Below are 17,956 nucleotides of genomic sequence, written 5' to 3'. Positions count from 1 at the left end.
CACTGCAATGAAGTTACTGTGAAAATCCCCTAGTTGCCACGTTTTGGTGGCTGTTCGGGTACACTGAGGGAGAATTTAGTATGGCCAATGCATCTAACCAGCACATCTTTGGACTGTGGGAGGAAAACAGAGCACTTGGAGGAAACCCATTCAGACATGGGGAGAACGTGCAAACTCCACACAGGCAGACAGAGTGGAATTGAAACTTGGACTCTGGTGCTGTGAGGCAGCAGGGCTGACCACTGTGCCACCCATTAGTTAGGGTATCATTGTCCTCAAAACTGTCCATGTTACAATCCTGTCAGGGAACCTGTTAGGGTCAATGCACCTAACCAGCCTGTCTTTCAGAGTGTGGGAGGAAACCAGAGCACCCAGAGGGGAGCCACGCAGACACAGAAAGAAAGTGCAGGCTCCACACAGACAGTCACCCAAGCCAGGAATCGAACCCAGGACCCTGATGTTGTGAGACGACAGTGCTAACCACTGTACCACTATCTGTATGGTGTTTGGGGCAATTACCATTGAGCCATCAGGGCTGCAAGAGCAATGAGAATTTTCAATGTGGAAATACCACTTAAAAATGTATATAGAAACTTAATGCTAAAATTGAATATGCCCTATGTGCATTTCACTGGGTCTCTCAGCAACAGTATGTCAATGAGTTAGCAATTGTTTCCTTTGATAATTACATTGTTAAGCCAATTGAATTGCTAAGGACAGGTAATCTGCATTGGATCAAGAATATAAATGGAGACTTGTATCTGAGGTGCACTGCGTGGCCTGGCCTGTCTTATCAACCATTTTAAACATTTTGATTTGATGTTTCAAGTTTCACTTGTAATTTATTTTTGTTTAAGGCAGCATCCCTTTTAAGGAGCCACCCTTTAATTTGTCCCTCAGTTTATCTGATTTAGTTTAATTGGTTATCTGTTTGACCCCAAAATAGGAATATAAATAGAGACAGCTGCAAAGTTGTGGGGAAATAGAAGGAAGTGGTAGTAAGCTGTTTGAAGAAAAAACTTTCTAAAGATATAGTGTTTGAAGAATAAATTTTCTAAAGACATAGACAAGCTTCTATATCATCCCTCCACCATGTGCTATTAGTGGAAGTAACGCAGCAAACTCTTCTGCCAACTGGCATCCAATGTTAAATTGAAGAGTCACTCAAATTGTGTCTGCATGGTACAATGCACCAAGGATATCAGATTTTTATTTCTGAAACCGAAAGAGAAAATGCTGGAAAATCTCAGCAGATCTGGCAGCATCTGTAAGGAGAGAAAAGAGCTGACGTTTCAAGCCCAGATGACCCTTTGGCAAAGCTTTGCCAAACGTCAGCTCATTTCTCTCTTTACAGTTGTTGCCAGACCGGCTGAAATTTTCCAGCATTTTCTCTTTTGGTTTCAGATTCCAGCGTCTGCACTAATTTGCCTTTATTCAGTTTTTTTCCATTTCTGCAACCTTGGTTGAAATCCAGCTATCACTGAGGAGACACCAACTCCATTTGTCTGTTGACTATATGGCTTCTGTGTGAAACGGGATGAGACAGTGAACTGAGAATCCTGGTAATCCCCTTATAAATGTTTGACTGAGCCAATGTTTACAGTGGTAAGTGATGGCCTATCCCACAGGTTGGCTGTACGAACTTAATGCAAGTCCAAAATGCAAAACAAGCCAGAAGACTGAGGATGTTGGTCTGGGCCCAGACAGTTCCTGTTTTTAACTTCAATAGTAAATCCCAGTATTTATGATGAACATAAAAAAAAGCATACACTGGTAACGTTATTCCTGACAAATACTTCCGGAATTCTATTCTTAGGTATCCAATTCACAAACCGCGAGTGGGATGCTATGGTAATTTGGATGAATACCCAGGTGTCAGATCATATGGTGTCCGAGATACAAATGAAACCTATGATGTTTATTGTTTTGCAAAGGAATTACAAGGTAAGAGATGTGTTCTTTCCTAGAGAAATTCAGATTGAGGTCCAAAATGTAGGATATAAAGTTGACAAGAACATGAGAGAATTTAAGCTCAATGTGGCCAGCTGATGCCCAGGTTCAGCCTCCTCCAATGATTCCCCAATGTCAACTCCAACGTGGACCAATGACCTACCTACATCTTAATGAAGTCGACCCCATAAAGCCAGAAGTGTTAGCACAATTGGAGTGTCAGGTCATAACACATCATCTGAAGACATAGATTCTACCAAAAAGAATGTAGAGTGGGTTTGGAAACAATGTTTCTTCCAATGATATTACTGGTATCTACGTTCAGCTATAGTATATAGTATATACAATATAAAGTAAAAAGAACATGAAATGCTCAGCCAGTCTGGCAGCGCTGTGGAGAGAGAAACAGAGTCGAATATGTCACTTCAAAACTCATTGCTATATTCATACAAAGTAACTGCAAGCAGATAAGTCCTTTCCAAGAGCACAGAACAGTACAGCACGGAAAAGGCTCTTCAGCCCATGATGTTGTGCTGAACATGATGCCAAATTAAACTAATCGCTATTGCCTGCCCTTGGTCCATTTCCCTCTATTCCTCGCATATTCAAGTGCTTATCTAAAAGCTCCTTAAACGCCCCAATCTGTCTCCTCCACCACCACCCCAGGCAACGTGTTCCAGACACCTACCACTCTGTAAAAAAAACCTCTCTCATCTCCTTTGTAAATTCCCCCTCTCACCTTAAGTGCGTATTCTCCTAGTATTAGACGTTTCAACTTTGTGAAAAAGATTCTGACTGTCAACCGTATCTATGCCTGCCTCTCATTAGGAATGGACAATGAGTGTCAGACTTTGAAGCAATGAACAAATTAAACAAAAGACCATGGCCAGAATTTTCCAGCCGTTGATGCCGGTGGGATTCCCACTGCAGTGAATGGAGATTTGGCTGAGCACCAATCCTCTGTCCTCGCTCACAGCAGCGGCAGGACATGGACGACCAGAGAATTCCAGTCTGCTGTTGAGATCTAGGATCCTGTCCTCAATGCAATTCTCTTAAATCTTTTAGATCCTCCAAATGGGGCAGCTCTGCTGCATTTAGGGTACTTCTTTGAGGATCAGCAAAGCTAAAGGAAATCAAAAATTTAGATTTTGTTCTGAATCAAAAGACACACACACACACACACACACACACACACACAGAACTAATATGCAGACAGGAGAACTGGGATGTTTTAAAAGCTCTCAGAGAGGAAATGGATAAGTGTTGGACATCTGAAAGGTTTCATGGTCATTGCATTTTCTAAATAAATATTGATAGAAGGGGATGGATAACAGGATGGGCACACATTATGGACCAATCACCTTCTCCACCTAACCACAGAAGGGAAGCACAGTGATTACCTCCTCAGTAATGAAGAGGAATCCATTACAGCTCAGTGGAAGAACAAAATGATGTTATCCATAGAATAGAATCCACAGAATCCCTCTGGTGCATAAGGAGGCCATTCGGCCCATCGAGTCTGCACCGACCACAATCCTACCCAGGCCCTATCCCCATAACCCCACATATTTACCCTACTAATCCTCATGACACTTGGTTCAATACAGCATGGCCAATCCACCTAACTGCACATCTTTGGACTGTGGGAGGAAACCGGAGCGCCCGGAAGAAACCCACGCAGACCCAAGGAGAACATGCAAACTCCTCACAGACAGTGACCCGAGGCCAGAGTTGGACCTGGGTCCCTAGCACTATCCTGTGTAGAATACATACCATACTATAATTATAGCATGTTTCATTCCCAATCCTCTCATCTCAGGGGGAAAAGTAGCATTGTGAGCAAGAATGTGTGGGATTTAGTGGCTAGAATTTTCTGGCCATTCATGCCCATTGGCCCTACAAGTGAAGATGTGGGTGAAGACAGACAATTGGCTTCCAGCCAAATCTCCGTTCACTGCAACGGGACCAGAAAATCCCACCAGCGTGATTTTTAATTCATTCATAGAACATGGGCATCTCTGGCAAGGCCAGCATTTATTGCCCATCCCTAGATGCCCGAGGGCAATTGCGAGTCAACCACATTGCTGGAGTTACGTGTAGGCCAGACCAGGTAAGGATGGCAGATTTCTTTCCCTAAAGGACATTAGTGAACCACATGAGTTTTCCCAACAATCGACAATGGTTTCATAATCATCAGTAGATTCATTATTCCAGATTTTTTTAATGTATTCAAATTTCACCATCTGCTGTGGTGGATTTCAAACCAAGTCCCCAGAACATTAATTGAGTTTCTGGATTAATGGTCTAGCAAAAATGGTCTAGGCCATCACTTCCACCCAACATATTAGTGTTGGACACCTTTTTAAAATCTTAACTCCATTCTTAAAGTCACAATGCCACAGCAGAGTGGACCCATTCAACGTCTAGCTATATAGTTGGATTGTAACGGTCAGATTGCGCCATTACAATCATAACCAAACTCGATTACAATTCAAAACTCTTGATAACCCCGCTTTTCAGATTCAGAAGCCACTAGTTTAACATTAGATAGTAAAGAATAGGGGAAAGATTTTTACCCAATGGACTTCAAAAAAGGACATAAACTTAGGAAGCAGTTAGATCCTAGAAAGGGAAAAGGTTTAGCGTTTGGGAACTAATGGGTTTTCTTGCTCTGTTGTGATTTTTCAAGTGTAAACATTTTCTGGAAACATTTTTCGTTCGAATTTGAGGTGGACTTACTTAACTCAATTGATCAACTTAATTGCACTTGTCTGTAGGTAAAGTCTTCTACATCACTACCACTGGAAGATATGCATTTAAGGAAGCAATGGAAGCTTGCTATGACAAAGGCGCCCAGTTAGCCACTACTGGACAGTTATACATGGCCTGGAAAGATGGCATGGATCAGTGCAATACTGGCTGGCTAGCTGATGCCAGTGTCAGATACCCAATCTCAAAGCGAAGACCCAACTGTGGTGGCAACCTATTAGGAGTAAGAACTGTGTACCGGTACCCCAACCAAACCGGTTACCCTGATCCTATCACTCGACACGATGCCTACTGCTTCAGTGGTAAGCAATCAAGAATTCAGGTTTGCTTGGACTAATAAATGTTGGTTATTATTGTTGCAATGACGGGGTTCAGAACCTGATACAAGTAAATTGTTAATTCTGGTTAAAGAGTTCAAATTCTGAGGGATGCAAGGTTTTTTTTAAAGTAGCAGTGGCAAGAGAGGAAGCCAAAGAAATAGTTCAATTCATTGAGCATTAAGATACCGAGAAAGTAATTGAAACAGACCGTATAAAGAAATTGAATCTGGAGAGGTGTATGTTGGATATGACATGGCAAGGTGGCACAGTGGACAGCACTGCTGCCTCACAGCCCCAGGGACACAGGTTCGGTTCCAGCCTCGAGTGACTGTGTGTGCTGAGTTTGCATATTCTCCCCATGTCTGCGTGGGTTTCCTCCCACAGTCAAAAGATCCTCAGGTTAAGTGGATTGGCCATGCTAAATTGCCCTTTAGTGTTCCAAGATGTGTAGATTAGGGGATTAATGGGATAAATACATAGGGTAACAGGGAAAGGGCCTGGGATGCACTTTCACAGAGTTGGTGCAGACTCAATGGGCCAAATGGCCTCCTTTTGCACTCTAGTGATTCTATGACAGGCTTGGAGGCCTGAACTGCATTACTTAGTGACTAGACTCACTTTAACTAAAAATAATGTTTCCTTAGTTCTGATTATTAGCACAAACCACAATGTAGAAAAGCGTTTTCAATCATTTTCGCAATACAATAACTTAAATACAGATGATAATGAGAAGCAGGTTCTTTTGGAAGCATTTTGAAATTATTTTTGCTGCCAATTTCATTTTGGGGATCTCTGGGTTTGAACCCAAACCTAAACAAAGACAGTTTCCTGTTGCTCACAGCACTGGGGACCTGGGTTTGATTCCAGCCTGTGTTACTGTCTGTATGGAGTTTGCATGTTCTCCCCGTGTCTGTGTGGGCTTCCTCCCACAGGCCAAAGATGTGCAAGTTAGGTGGATTGGGCATGGTAAATGCACAGGGTTAAGGGGATAGGGCAGAAGTGTGGATCTGGAGCTGTTTCAGCGAGTTGGTGCAGACTTGATGGGCCAAACAGCTTCCTTTGACTCTGTGGAGCCAATGGCTCAAATCTATAACACAGTTAAGGACAAACCTCAGACCTCCCAGTGTACACCACCAAATATGAACTCAAAACTGAGCCAAACCCAATGTCTGCACCTGAAAATTGGTGCTCATAAGCCCCTACTAATGAGAGCTTGAACATATTGTGATATAGATCACAATCTGTCCAATTTAGGGTACCACGGTAGTACAGTGGTTAACACTGCTACCTCACAGCACCAGGGACTCAAGTTCGAATCCTGGCATATTGGAGTTTGCACATTACCCCGGGTCTGCGTGGGTCCCTTCCGGGTGCTCCGGTTTCCTCCCACAGTCCAAAGATGTGCAAGTTAAGTGGATTGGCCGTGCTAAATTGTCCCTTTATGAGGGGGATTAGTAGGGTAAATATGTGGGGTTACAGGAGTAGGGGCTGGGTGGGATCATTGTCAGTGCAGGCTAGATGGGCCAAATGGACTCTTTCTGCACTATAGGAATTCCATGAATAGTGATACTAATTTGCTTACTTAGCCTAGGCCGCAGCCTCTACATTTTATAGCCAAACAGTCTTTTAGATTTAGTGGACGTTTTGACCAAATGAAGTAGAATAGGTCTCCTTTCTAAAATGTTCCCTTCACTAGTAATCTATTCAATGTGTTTTTTTTCAACTGCAGGTGCTGATATAGAAGCATTCACGGAGACACCGTTAACCTACCCAGCCACAGAACCAGAAGAGTTGTTTACTGATGAAGGAAGTGCCTTTACTGTTCAAACTATTACTGATAGGGTAGAGAAATTCCTCACAAAAATCACCATAGAGAAAGAAGCCAAGGCTGACATCATTACGCTTAGCCCTTTTACTGCAGTTTCTCTTCCATTCACTGAGGAAGCAGTGACCGGTTTTCCAGAGGTCCTCACTCCGGAGACAGCTAGCATTCCGACTTCTGAGGAGCCTGTTCCATCCATTATCCAGGAAACGATTGTCCCCAGAATTACAGACTTACCTGAAAACGTGACAGTTAGTGAAGAATTAACCACCCCTGGATTCATATCAGCAGTCACTGCAGCTGTCTCCCAAGCAGAAGTCACGGTTTCGGAGGTAGCAACTGTTGAGGTGTCTGTACCTGTTGAAGAATGGACAGCAACTGCAAGGCTTGAAGTCACAGCAACTCCACAGGAGACTCCAGCCACCATTGAGGAAGTTGTTGCTGTGGCCACAGCAGTTCCCGATGTCTTTGCAACGAAGCCTGGGGAGCTAACAACTGCGCTACAAGAAACAGGCACACCAGTCACAGAGGCCATTACCCAGACCGTGGTTGAAGAGGAGGGAAGTACAACATTAGAACCATTATTTCCTATCAGACCAATCACTCCGACTGGTAAGTTAATATAGTTACCACAGTAAGGATACAAGAGCAAATTTGCTATCAGATGGTGGTATTTGATAGGGGACAATAAGTACCAGAAAATGCTATGGAAGCCTAGCGGCTATGATACCAGAATAGCTATTTGGAGGCTGAGTTCAAGTCCTGCTGGGGCAACTTATGAATTTTTAAAAAATTTTTTTACTCCATCTGTAAAGTTACAAAGTCAATGTTCAGAATTGACCCAAATCCATTCCTTGATTGTTCCAACAGCCAAATTCAAAATCTAATTGCATCCAATTCAAGGTCCCCTCGAGACACAAACAAGATCCAAGCTGACAAGATGAGGTATTGCATCCTCATCTCGGACTTGATCTGACGCTTGATCTTAAGGAGCTTGAGGGATTCATTAAGGTCATTCACGAAAAGGAAGCTTCCACCTCTACTTGACCAATGCACGTGGCTCCACATGATGTGGTTTGCTCTCAGAGCAAGATCTTTCCTCTTGAAGGGCTAGGAATTGGCAATAACTATTGCCTTGCCATACTCATTTTAAGGACCTTTTTTAACCTTCCTGTTCATGTGTAAAGGGACAACCTACTGAGTCACTCCCTGGAACACTATCTTTTTCGTTTGTAATAATATATGTATTTACAATTTTTTGAGTTTTCTGTTAGAATATAAAAAGGCATCCAAAAAAATCTGGAAGTAAAAGTCTAATGATGACCATGAAACCATTGAACTCAAACAGGAATTAATCATCACTTCTGCTTTCCATCTATATCCTTTTAAATGGAATTTTAGGCCATTTTTAATTACATCTCAACTGCCCTTCTATCTTTTTGTTTGGTGATGTGCTTCACTATGTAGCTTTCCCCTTCAATAAAAACAATCCTATACATTATTTAAAGGTAGCACGGTGACACGGTGGTTAGCACTGCTGCCTCACGATGCCTGAGATCCAGATTCAATTCCATCCTCTGACCCTCTGCATGGGTTTACATATTCTCCCCATGTCTGTATGGGTTTCCTCCAGGAGCTCCAGTTTCATCCCATAGTTCAAAGGTGTGCAGGTGAGGTTGATTGGCCATGCTAAATTACCCTTAGGGTCAGGGGAATTATCTGGGTAAATACATGGGGTCATGGGGATAGGGCCTGGGTGGGATGGTTGTTGGTGCAGACTTGATGGGCTGAATGGCCTCCTGCACTGTAGGGATTCTCTGATGCTATTCTGTAGGGCGACGTGGTGGTGGCACAGTGGTTAGCTCTGCTGCCTTACAGCACCAGGGACCCATGTTCGATTCCCAGCTTGGGTCACTGCCTATGTGAAGTTTACACATTCTCCACACATCTGTGTAGGTTTCCTCCAGGTGCTCCGGTTTCCACCCATAGTCCAAAGATGTGTGGGTTAGCTGGATTGGCCGTGCTAAATTGCTGCTGAGTTCAGGTGGACTAGCTAAGATAAATGCATGGAGTTATGGGGATGGGACCTGGGTGGGATTGTGATCAGTGTAGACTTGATGGATTAAATGGCCTCTTTCTGCATTTAAGGATTCTATGATTCTATCAGGAGATTTCCTCATTTCATTGGTTAAAAAAAATAAACTTTCAGAATGGAAGGCGGCCATTCAGCCCATGGGTTAATGCTAGCCCCACATTGGAAGTATCTTCTCTAATTCCACTTCTCTGTTCTTTCCTGGCACTGTACAGTATTCCCTTTAACGAGTGTTCATCTAAGTTCCTGTTAAGTATTGTGATTGACTGGACTTCGACAATTGCTTGTTGCAACGCAGCCAATAATCTAATAAAAAGCTCTGGAACATGAAAGGGTAAAGAAATCTTACGTGGGATTTTCCAGCCCTGCCCACCACCAGGATCATCCACTCCCACCAAATGTTAATGCATCTGGGCTGTTGAATCTCCTCCCATCACGATGGGGCTGGAAAATCCTCGCCATAGTGTTAACCCTGAATTTATGCTGCCAATTCTTGTTACCAATTCACTAACCAGTGAGTTTCCCATCAAGTTCTTGCAGAATTCTGAAGAGTTTGCGAGGTCATTCTCTAACATTCCCATCTCCAGGCTGTACAGCCCCAGTTCAAACTCAGTCCTGCTTTGACTCTTATATTTTTTGATCTTTTATTCATTCATGGGACAAGGGCATTGCTGGCTGGTCAGCATTTATTGCCCATCTCTAGTTGCCCTTGTTCAGAGGGTAGTTGAGAGGAATTGCTGTGGCTTTGGAGTCTCACGTAGATCAGGTAAGGATGGCAGGTTTCCTTCCCGAAAGGACATTAGTGAACCAGATGGGTTTTTTACACAATCAGCAATGGTTTCATGGTCATAATAGATTCTTAATTCCAGATTTTCTTTTTATTGAATTCAAATTCCACCATCGGGGGTGGCAGGAATCGAACTCGGATCTCCAGAACCTCCAGAACTGACTTTCTAGATGAATAGTCTAGGGATAATACTACTAGGCCATCACCTCCCCACGGTATTGGCAAAGCAAACACCACAAGAGTGAAGAATCTTGACAGTGGAGCAGATATCCACTATACCAAGCCAGCTACAGATATGATGGGCTGAATAATTAAAGGACTAGGCTTCAAATTTGTTAAGCAATTACTCAAATATTGTTGAGAAAGTAACTAGTCTCACAACACCCATGTCACAACAGGTTAAAGCCCAACAGTTTATTTGGTAGCACAAGCTTTCGGAGCGCTGCTCCTTCATCAAGTGGACGCCCATTCAAAATGTGTTTGAGCCTGGAATCCAGCCATGTCCCAGCATCTAATCAGACAAGGTTGGGGTGATGATACGATCAAATTGAGGGATCTGGAGTTTACTTATTCAAAAAGGATAAATTTAATTCTAGGGATCCCAGATACATTTAGATGCTAGAAGAATCCAATTTGTGGCTCATTGTCACATCTCAGAATGTGCATGAATGAAAAGGACGAAAAGGGATTGGTATAGGCTAGTGGGTCATTGTTTTTGTAACTGGTCGGCGCAACATTGTGGGCCGAAGGGCCTGTTCTGCGCTGTAATGTTCTATGTTCTATGTTCTATGAATTTCTTTTAACCAAGTACAGTTTTAGTTGCTTCTCATTGTGCTCTGTTCTACTCTATAACTGCCAGACTTCCAAGAGACTAAATGATTAGAGTGGAATGTCCAAGTTGTTTAACACCCTTCCTACACAAAATGCGGCAAAGCTTTCTTTATAGTTCTGTCCCTGGGAGTCAGGTATCATGGCAAAGGGTGCATGGCAAAAGGACTCCTTTCACTGGGTACCATGGTTCATCTCTATGCCACTGAAATCCCACTATGTGCTATATGGTGGGGGCAATGGTATGTCAGTGGGGTTGTATCCATTGTATGTAGCGTGTTTTATTTGACTCAACTCATTCACCTGCATGTGTGTTCCTCCAACAGGGACTGTTTTCCATTATCGAGCTCGTTCGAGCAGGTATTCTCTGAATTTCACCCAGGCTCAAATTGCCTGTTCAGAAAATAACGCCGTCATTGCCACCCCGCAGCAGCTGCAAGCAGCCTATGAGCAAGGATACAACCAGTGCGATGCTGGCTGGCTCTCTGACCAAACTGTCAGGTAAAAAGTACACTAAATCTCTTTGTTACAAATCATATGTTATCTCACAGATTATTTGCAGCACAAAACAATGACCCATGCTGGGGGATGCGCATCCTCCATCTAACTCTCTAATGTATGATGGGGGCATAACCCCTTTAAAGTAGCGAGTCATGTGATCCTAGGGATCTGGAGATCTGGTGAGGATCGCCCTGGGTGGGCATTAGGAGTTGGAGAGTGGAGCGAGTAAGACCTGAAAAGTGGGTGGCACAGTGGTTAGCACTGCTGCCTCACAGCACCACTTGGGTTTGATTCCTGGCTTGGGTCACTGTCTGTGCAGAGTCTGCATGTTCTCCCCATGTCTGCGTGGGTTTCCTCAATGTGCTCCAGTTTCCTCCCACAGTCCAAAAGACATGCTGGTTAGGTGCATTGGCCATGCTAAATTCTCCCTCGGTGTATCCGAACATGTGCTGGAGTGTGGCGACGTAAGGATTTTCACAGTAACTTCATTGCAGGGTTAATCTAAGCTTACTTGTGACACTAATAATAAATAAAAAACTTAAAAATACCTGTGTTTCCCGACTTCTGTCTGTGGAGTCAGTTCTCGGGATGCACCCTAGTGACCGAATACACAACAAACCCAATCAGAATCTCCTTTAGTTTCTTGTCCTTCATCTGCTTACCATCTCCCCTTAAATGCTTCTATACCATTCATGTCAACTAGCCAGGGTGGGGGTGGCGGGGGGTGGGGTGGGGGGGGCGGTGGTGGAAGGAAGGAGAGAGGGAGAGAGAGAGAAAGAGAGAGGAGGAGGAGGAGAGAGAAAAGAAAGAGAGACAGCGAGGGAGAGGGTGGGTTCCATCATCTAATCACTCACTGGGCACTGGGTAAGGACATTTCTCCTGAATTCCTCCATGGATTTATCAGTGACTATCTTGTATTTATGTCTTGTGTTTCTGGCCTCTTTAGAAATGGTAATATGTGAAAATTGTAACCTATGCAGTGAATACCACTTGATGGCTTTCTCTTATAGAGTCATAGAGGTTTACAGCATAGAAACAGGCCCTTCGGCCCAACTTGTCCATGCCGCTCCCTTTTTTTAACCCCTAAGCTAGTCCCAAATACCCGCGTTTGGCCCATACCCCTCTATATCCATCTTACCCATATAACTGTCTAAATGCTTTTTAAAAGACAGAATTTTACCCACCTCTATTTATACCTCTGGCAGACACTCACCACCCTCTGTGTGAAAAAATTGCCCCTCTGGACTGTTTCGTATCTTTCCCCACTTACTTTAAATCTATGCCCTCTAGTTTTAGGCTCCCTTACCTTTGGGAAATTATATTGACTATCTAGCTAATCAATGCCCCTCATTATTTTGTAGACCTCTATAAGATCACCCCTCAGACTTTTGTACTCCAGAGGAAAAAGTCTCAGTTCATCCAGCCTCTCCTTATAACTCAAACCATCAAGTCCTGGTAGCATCCTAGTAAATCTTTTCTGCACTCTTTTTAGTTTAATAAAATCTTTTCTATAATAGGATGACCAGAATTTTTGAAGTATTCCAAGTATGGCCTTACTAATGTCTTGTACAATTTCAACAAGATGTATCCACTCCTGTATTCAATGTTCTAACCAATGAACATTGGTCAGAATCCATTTGTTTAATAGCAATATTAATCAATGTGCTATTAAACAGTGCACAGGCAGCATCCAATGCTTACAATGGTCTTGAAGGTGGAGGTCATTCAACCCCTCGATTGGCTTCTCTATTTAATTAAATGATGGTTGGTCTGCAACTTAGCACCATTTCGCCATCATTGCCCTAACATCCCCTGTTACCCTTGACTGACAAACTATCAGTCTCCATCTTGCAAGCTTCCATTGTGGTAGCTTCCTTTTGTGAGAGAGTTCCAAATCTCTGCTACCCTTTGTGTGAAGATGTGTTTCTTGGCTCCACCTCCTGAATGGGTAGAAAGGAAACTGTGATTCCGAAAGCTTTGACATCTCTGTCACAGGGTAGGCTATGACATTGTCTTCCAGATGAGATGCTAACTGGAGGTCTTGTTCTGCCCTCTCTGATAGACATGAGCGATTCTTAGAGAACTCTCCAAAGTGTAGAAGGAAGCTGTTCGGCCCATCGAGTCTGCACCAACCACAATCCCACCCAGACCCTATCTCCATAGCCACGTATGTACTCTAGTTAGTCCCCCTGACACAAAGGGGCAATTTAGCATGGCCAATGTACCTAACCTGCACATCTCTGGACTGAGATTGGAAACCGGAACACCCAAAAGAAACCCACGCAGACACAGGGAGAATGTACAAACTCCACACATAAAGTGACCCAAGTTGGGAATCGAATCTGGGTCCCTGGTGCTGTGAAGCAGCAGTGCCAACCACTCTGCCTCTGTACCGCCCATGGCATAATTTTGATAAAGAGCAGGAAACTTATCCCAGGTGCCCTGGCTGATATCTACCCTTCAACCTGGGACTGCAAAAAAAATTTGAAGGAGCACAAAAATGTAATTTTGTAGATATTTCATACCTGAAACTTCTTTTTGATTAGGTATCCAATGGTGAACCCTAGAGAACGTTGTTTTGGTGACAAAGATGGCTTTCCTGGTGTAAGAAGTTATGGTGTCCGCAAACCTGAGGAAACTTATGATGTTTACTGCTACATTGACTGTCTCAATGGTATAGTATGGGCAAGAATCATTGTTTTGTCCCTAAGTCTCTCTAACTCTTGAAGTCTCTCTCTTCCTGATTACAAGACCTTTAGTCTCAGACTGATTAATGCTCGCATGAACTGCCTTGTGACTTGTTGCCACATTAATGATATTACATAAGTTGCCCTGGAGCTCAATGGTTTAGCGATGTTTGACAAACTCCAATCTGGGGATGGAATTTTCCAGCCCTCCACACCAGTGTGATTTTCCAGTCCCGCCGATGTGAATGGAGATTTCAATGGCTCGTCAGCCCTGCCACAGTGAATCCATGGCAGAAGTGGGATGGGGGTTTAGGAAAATTCCGGCCATCCGTTCAATCAACTTTATTGTTTTTTTAGCTATTTATTTTGTGGCAGGTACAGTCAGGTTGGAATCCAAACAGGGAGTGAACCAGGGATCCTTGTTGCTGAAGATGGAGTGTCGAGGGGCAGTATTTACATTGGAGTTGTTCTTAATGGAAGTGTGTCTGTTACTTTCATGTGTGAAAGAACCCTGTGGCCAAGGCAATCATCAATGAGCCATGGGAGGGGGAGACTGTAGTGGGCTAGATGATCATTCTCCTATTGATTTATTGATTTGATTTATCATTGTCAAATGTATTAGCATACAGTAAAAAGTATTGTTTCCTGTGTGCTATACAGACAGAGTATACCATTCATAGAGAAGGAAAGGAGAGAGTACAGAATGTTTCAGTCATAGCTAGGGTGTAGAGAAAAATCAACTTAATGCAAGATAGGTCCATTCAAAAATCTGAAGAAGCTAGTCTTGTGTCGGTTGGTACGTGACCTCAGATTTTTGTATCTTTTTCCCAACGGAATAAGGTGGAAGAGAGTATGTCCGGGTGCATGGGTTCCTTAATTATGATGGTTGCTTTGCTGAGGCAGTGGGAAGTGTAGACAGACTCAGTGGAAGGGGGGCTGGTTTGCTTGATGGATTGGGCTACATTCACAATATTTTGTAACTTCTTGCAGTCTTGGGCAGAGCAGGAGCCATACCAAACTGTGAAACAACCAGCAAGAATGATTGAATAAAGAGTATTGAACTTAGTTTCCTTGCCTTTGTGTACCAGGAAATCACTAAGGTTGAAAAAAGAATAGACAAAATCAGGCATATCTCAACATAAGTTTAGACAACACCAAGATTATCGGTGAGATTCGCCAGCATCCCAGCCATGAGGTTTCCCACCAGCGGGAGTCGCCGTGTTGTTTGCTAGTGGCTGGATTCTCTGGTCCCAGCACTGTCCATTGGAATTCCCACTCCGGCGGGAAATGCATAGGCAGGGTTGCGCTGCCGACAGGACTGGAGAATCCCGCTGGCATGAACGGCTGGAGAATTCCGGCCTATATTTGAAAAAGGCCATAGTTTGTAAGAGCTACGACACGTGCGGAGATATAAGCTTTGAGGTCTGTGGAACAAGAGGAAAAGTGGAAGATGGTTAACAAGTTTTCGTTTGAACTCAGTGAGGATGTAAAGAGGAGAAGAATCTTACAGGATGGCATATTTACAAGAGGAAAGCTAATAAGCCAGTAGTCATGTTTTTAATCATTAAACAATAGAGACAAGGTCTAACAGCATTGGGTGTTGGCTAGTGCTGCAGGAAGTAACATTGTGGCCAGAATTCTCCCAAAAACATTCAAAATGTTGAATTTGTGGGAAAACTGAATGCTGGTTTGTTCAGTGGGAGTTCACACTCGAACCTCCCACGTTCTGTGCACTGCAGAGGCCACCAACGTGAATATCATTAGATTTCAGGGAGTGGGGCCTACTCCTGCTCAGGAGGCTGAAACCAGAAGGCCTCTATGCAGTCAGTCTCCCTTTTGCTGGCTAGCATAGGACCCCCACAGTGCTGCCCCCACAACCTCTCCACAGCCTGACCCCCCTGCGCCCCCATCTCCCACCCCCTGCACTGCAGATGATTCTGCCCCGGTCACTGGCCTCCTTCCAGCCCCCATCAATCTCAATGGCAGAGTGGCAGCAGGATCCCTCGCCCCCAACAAGTCCTGCCCCCTAGGGCACTTCCCCATCGGCTCCTCTCCCTTGGCATTGCTCCATGCTCGATGGACAGTGCTAAGTTGCCCCCTGGGCATGAGCACTTTGCCCTTGGGTACTGTGGTGACCAGAACTGGATGCAGTTTTCCAAATGTGGCCTAACCAACATTCTATATAACTGCAACATCATATACCAACTTTTATACTCTATGCCCCATCCAATAAAGGCAAGCATGCCATATGCCTTCTTCACCACCTTTTCCATCTGTGTTGCCACCTGTAAGGATCTGTGGACTTTCACACCCAGATCCCTCTGTGTGTCTGAGGGTGAGAAAAAGACAGAATGGAAGCCAAAGTTCATGACCTGAAGTTGTTGAACTCAATGTTGAGTCCAGAAGGCTGTAAAGTGCCCAGCTGGACAATGGGGTTCCTCAAGTTGCGTTGGGCTTCACTGGAACATGACTGAGGGCGGAAATGTGAATGAGCGAGCAAGGTGGCGAATTGAAATGGCAAAACATTGAATTACTTTTCTCACAACGGAGGGAACTGATAATAGCAACCTTGTATCGGGGGCAGAATGTTCGAGCTGTGAAGTGATTGGCACCAAAGTGTCTTCAAATTTAAAGAGTCATTTAAAGATAAATAGGCAGTCTGAGCAACGATGCTGTAACTTTTTCTCATAAGTTCTAAAGATTAAAATATTCTCTATGAAATGTCCAAAAATGTGAGGGTTAGATTGATTGGTCATGCAAAAAACTAAAATTGAGCCAAACATTAAAAGCAAAAGCTACAAATCCTGGAGAGTATAGGAAAATCCCTGCATCCGAGCCTAGAAATGGATTAATAGGGAAATCATAGATGCCTTAGAGATGCAGGAAGGAAACCAATAATGTTTCGTTATTAATTGCTGCACAAGCTGTAATATCTCTCTGTGGAAAGCTACTTGACAATTCTTATCAATTGCCAGTGATAGTGGGACTATCAGACTGATTGAGAAACAGCCCGTACGTTAATTACATGAAAGGATAGCTACAATGCTTCTTGCAAATATAGCACCTTATGTGTCAGGTGGACTTGTGGGGTAAATACATGGGGTTCAGGGATACAGCCTGGGTGGGATAGTTGTCGGTGCAGGTTCTAGGCGTGTTACAGTGGTTAGCACTGCTGCTTCACAGCGCCAGGGACCCAAGTTGCATTCCCGGCCTCGGGTGATTGTCTGTGTGGAGTTTGTACAGTTCTCCCTGTGTTGGTGTGGGGTTCCTCAGGGTGCTCCTGTTTCCTCCCACAGCCCAAAGGTGTGTGGGTTAGATTGATTGGCCATGCTAAATTAACCCTAGTGTCAGGGAGATTAGCAGGGTAAATGTGTGGGGTCAGGGGAATGGGGTCTGGGTGGGATTGTGGTCAGTACAGATGCGATGGGCCAAATGGCTTTGTCCTGCACTGTTGGGATTCTATGAAATAAATGGTAAAGAAGTTTGTAGGAAATCACAGTTTACAATATGAAAAAAGAACAATACTATCATTTTCCACATTTAACCTGCACTATTCTACATTGAACAATTACCCTGAAATCCTTATGCTGCTATTCAGAAACGTATAACAATTTTCAAAGACTAGAAAAAGTGTCCATGATTTAAGCGCAGAACATGACATTGCTAATCTCACTTCATTGTGTTTACTTCTGTCCTTTTATAGGAAAGGTATTCCACGCAACTGTGGCAGACAGGTTTACTTACGATGAAGCTGTTGACTATTGTCTGAGCCACAATGCTAAAATAGCCACCACCGGCCAGCTGTATGCAGCCTGGAAGCAGGGCATGGATAAGTGTCGAGCAGGCTGGCTATCAGATGGCAGCGTTAGGTACCCTATCCAAAATCCCAGGCCATTCTGTGGTAGCGGGCGAGCTGGAGTGAGAACAGTGTACCTGCACGTGGATCAGACTGGATACCCCGATCCCGAGTCACGTTATGACGTCTATTGCTTTAGAGGTGAGCGAGCATCTTTTCCTTTTTATATTTCTGAGATTTCCCCAACACAAAACTATCGAGTTTTAAAGTTTATTTATTAGTGTCACAAGTAGGCTTACACTAACACTACAATGAAGTTACCATGAAAATCCCCTAGTCGCTAAACTCCAGCTCCTGTTCGGGTACACTGAGGAAGAATTTAGCATGGCCAATGCACCTAATCA

The 17,956-nt window shown here is 43.8% G+C and overlaps 1 protein-coding gene across 1 annotated transcript in view; it reads left to right on the top strand.

Moving 5' to 3' along the window:
* Nucleotides 1-17,956, top strand: part of LOC145359429 (aggrecan core protein-like) — a 74,415-nt gene that overhangs the window by 23,218 nt on the left and 33,241 nt on the right. Inside the window, exons 5-11 of the mRNA XM_080213977.1 lie at nt 1,817-1,944; nt 4,728-5,041; nt 5,697-5,709; nt 6,769-7,473; nt 10,895-11,069; nt 13,616-13,743; nt 17,460-17,753. Coding sequence (XP_080070103.1) covers nt 1,817-1,944; nt 4,728-5,041; nt 5,697-5,709; nt 6,769-7,473; nt 10,895-11,069; nt 13,616-13,743; nt 17,460-17,753 — 1,757 coding nt within the window. The remainder of the gene's footprint in view (nt 1-1,816; nt 1,945-4,727; nt 5,042-5,696; nt 5,710-6,768; nt 7,474-10,894; nt 11,070-13,615; nt 13,744-17,459; nt 17,754-17,956) is intronic.

Source organism: Carcharhinus amblyrhynchos, chromosome 28 (genome assembly GCF_965287045.1).
Source record: "Carcharhinus amblyrhynchos chromosome 28, sCarAmb.v2.hapA, whole genome shotgun sequence".
NCBI classification, from domain to species: domain Eukaryota; kingdom Metazoa; phylum Chordata; class Chondrichthyes; order Carcharhiniformes; family Carcharhinidae; genus Carcharhinus; species Carcharhinus amblyrhynchos.
This window is presented reverse-complemented; position numbering and strand designations above follow the sequence as displayed.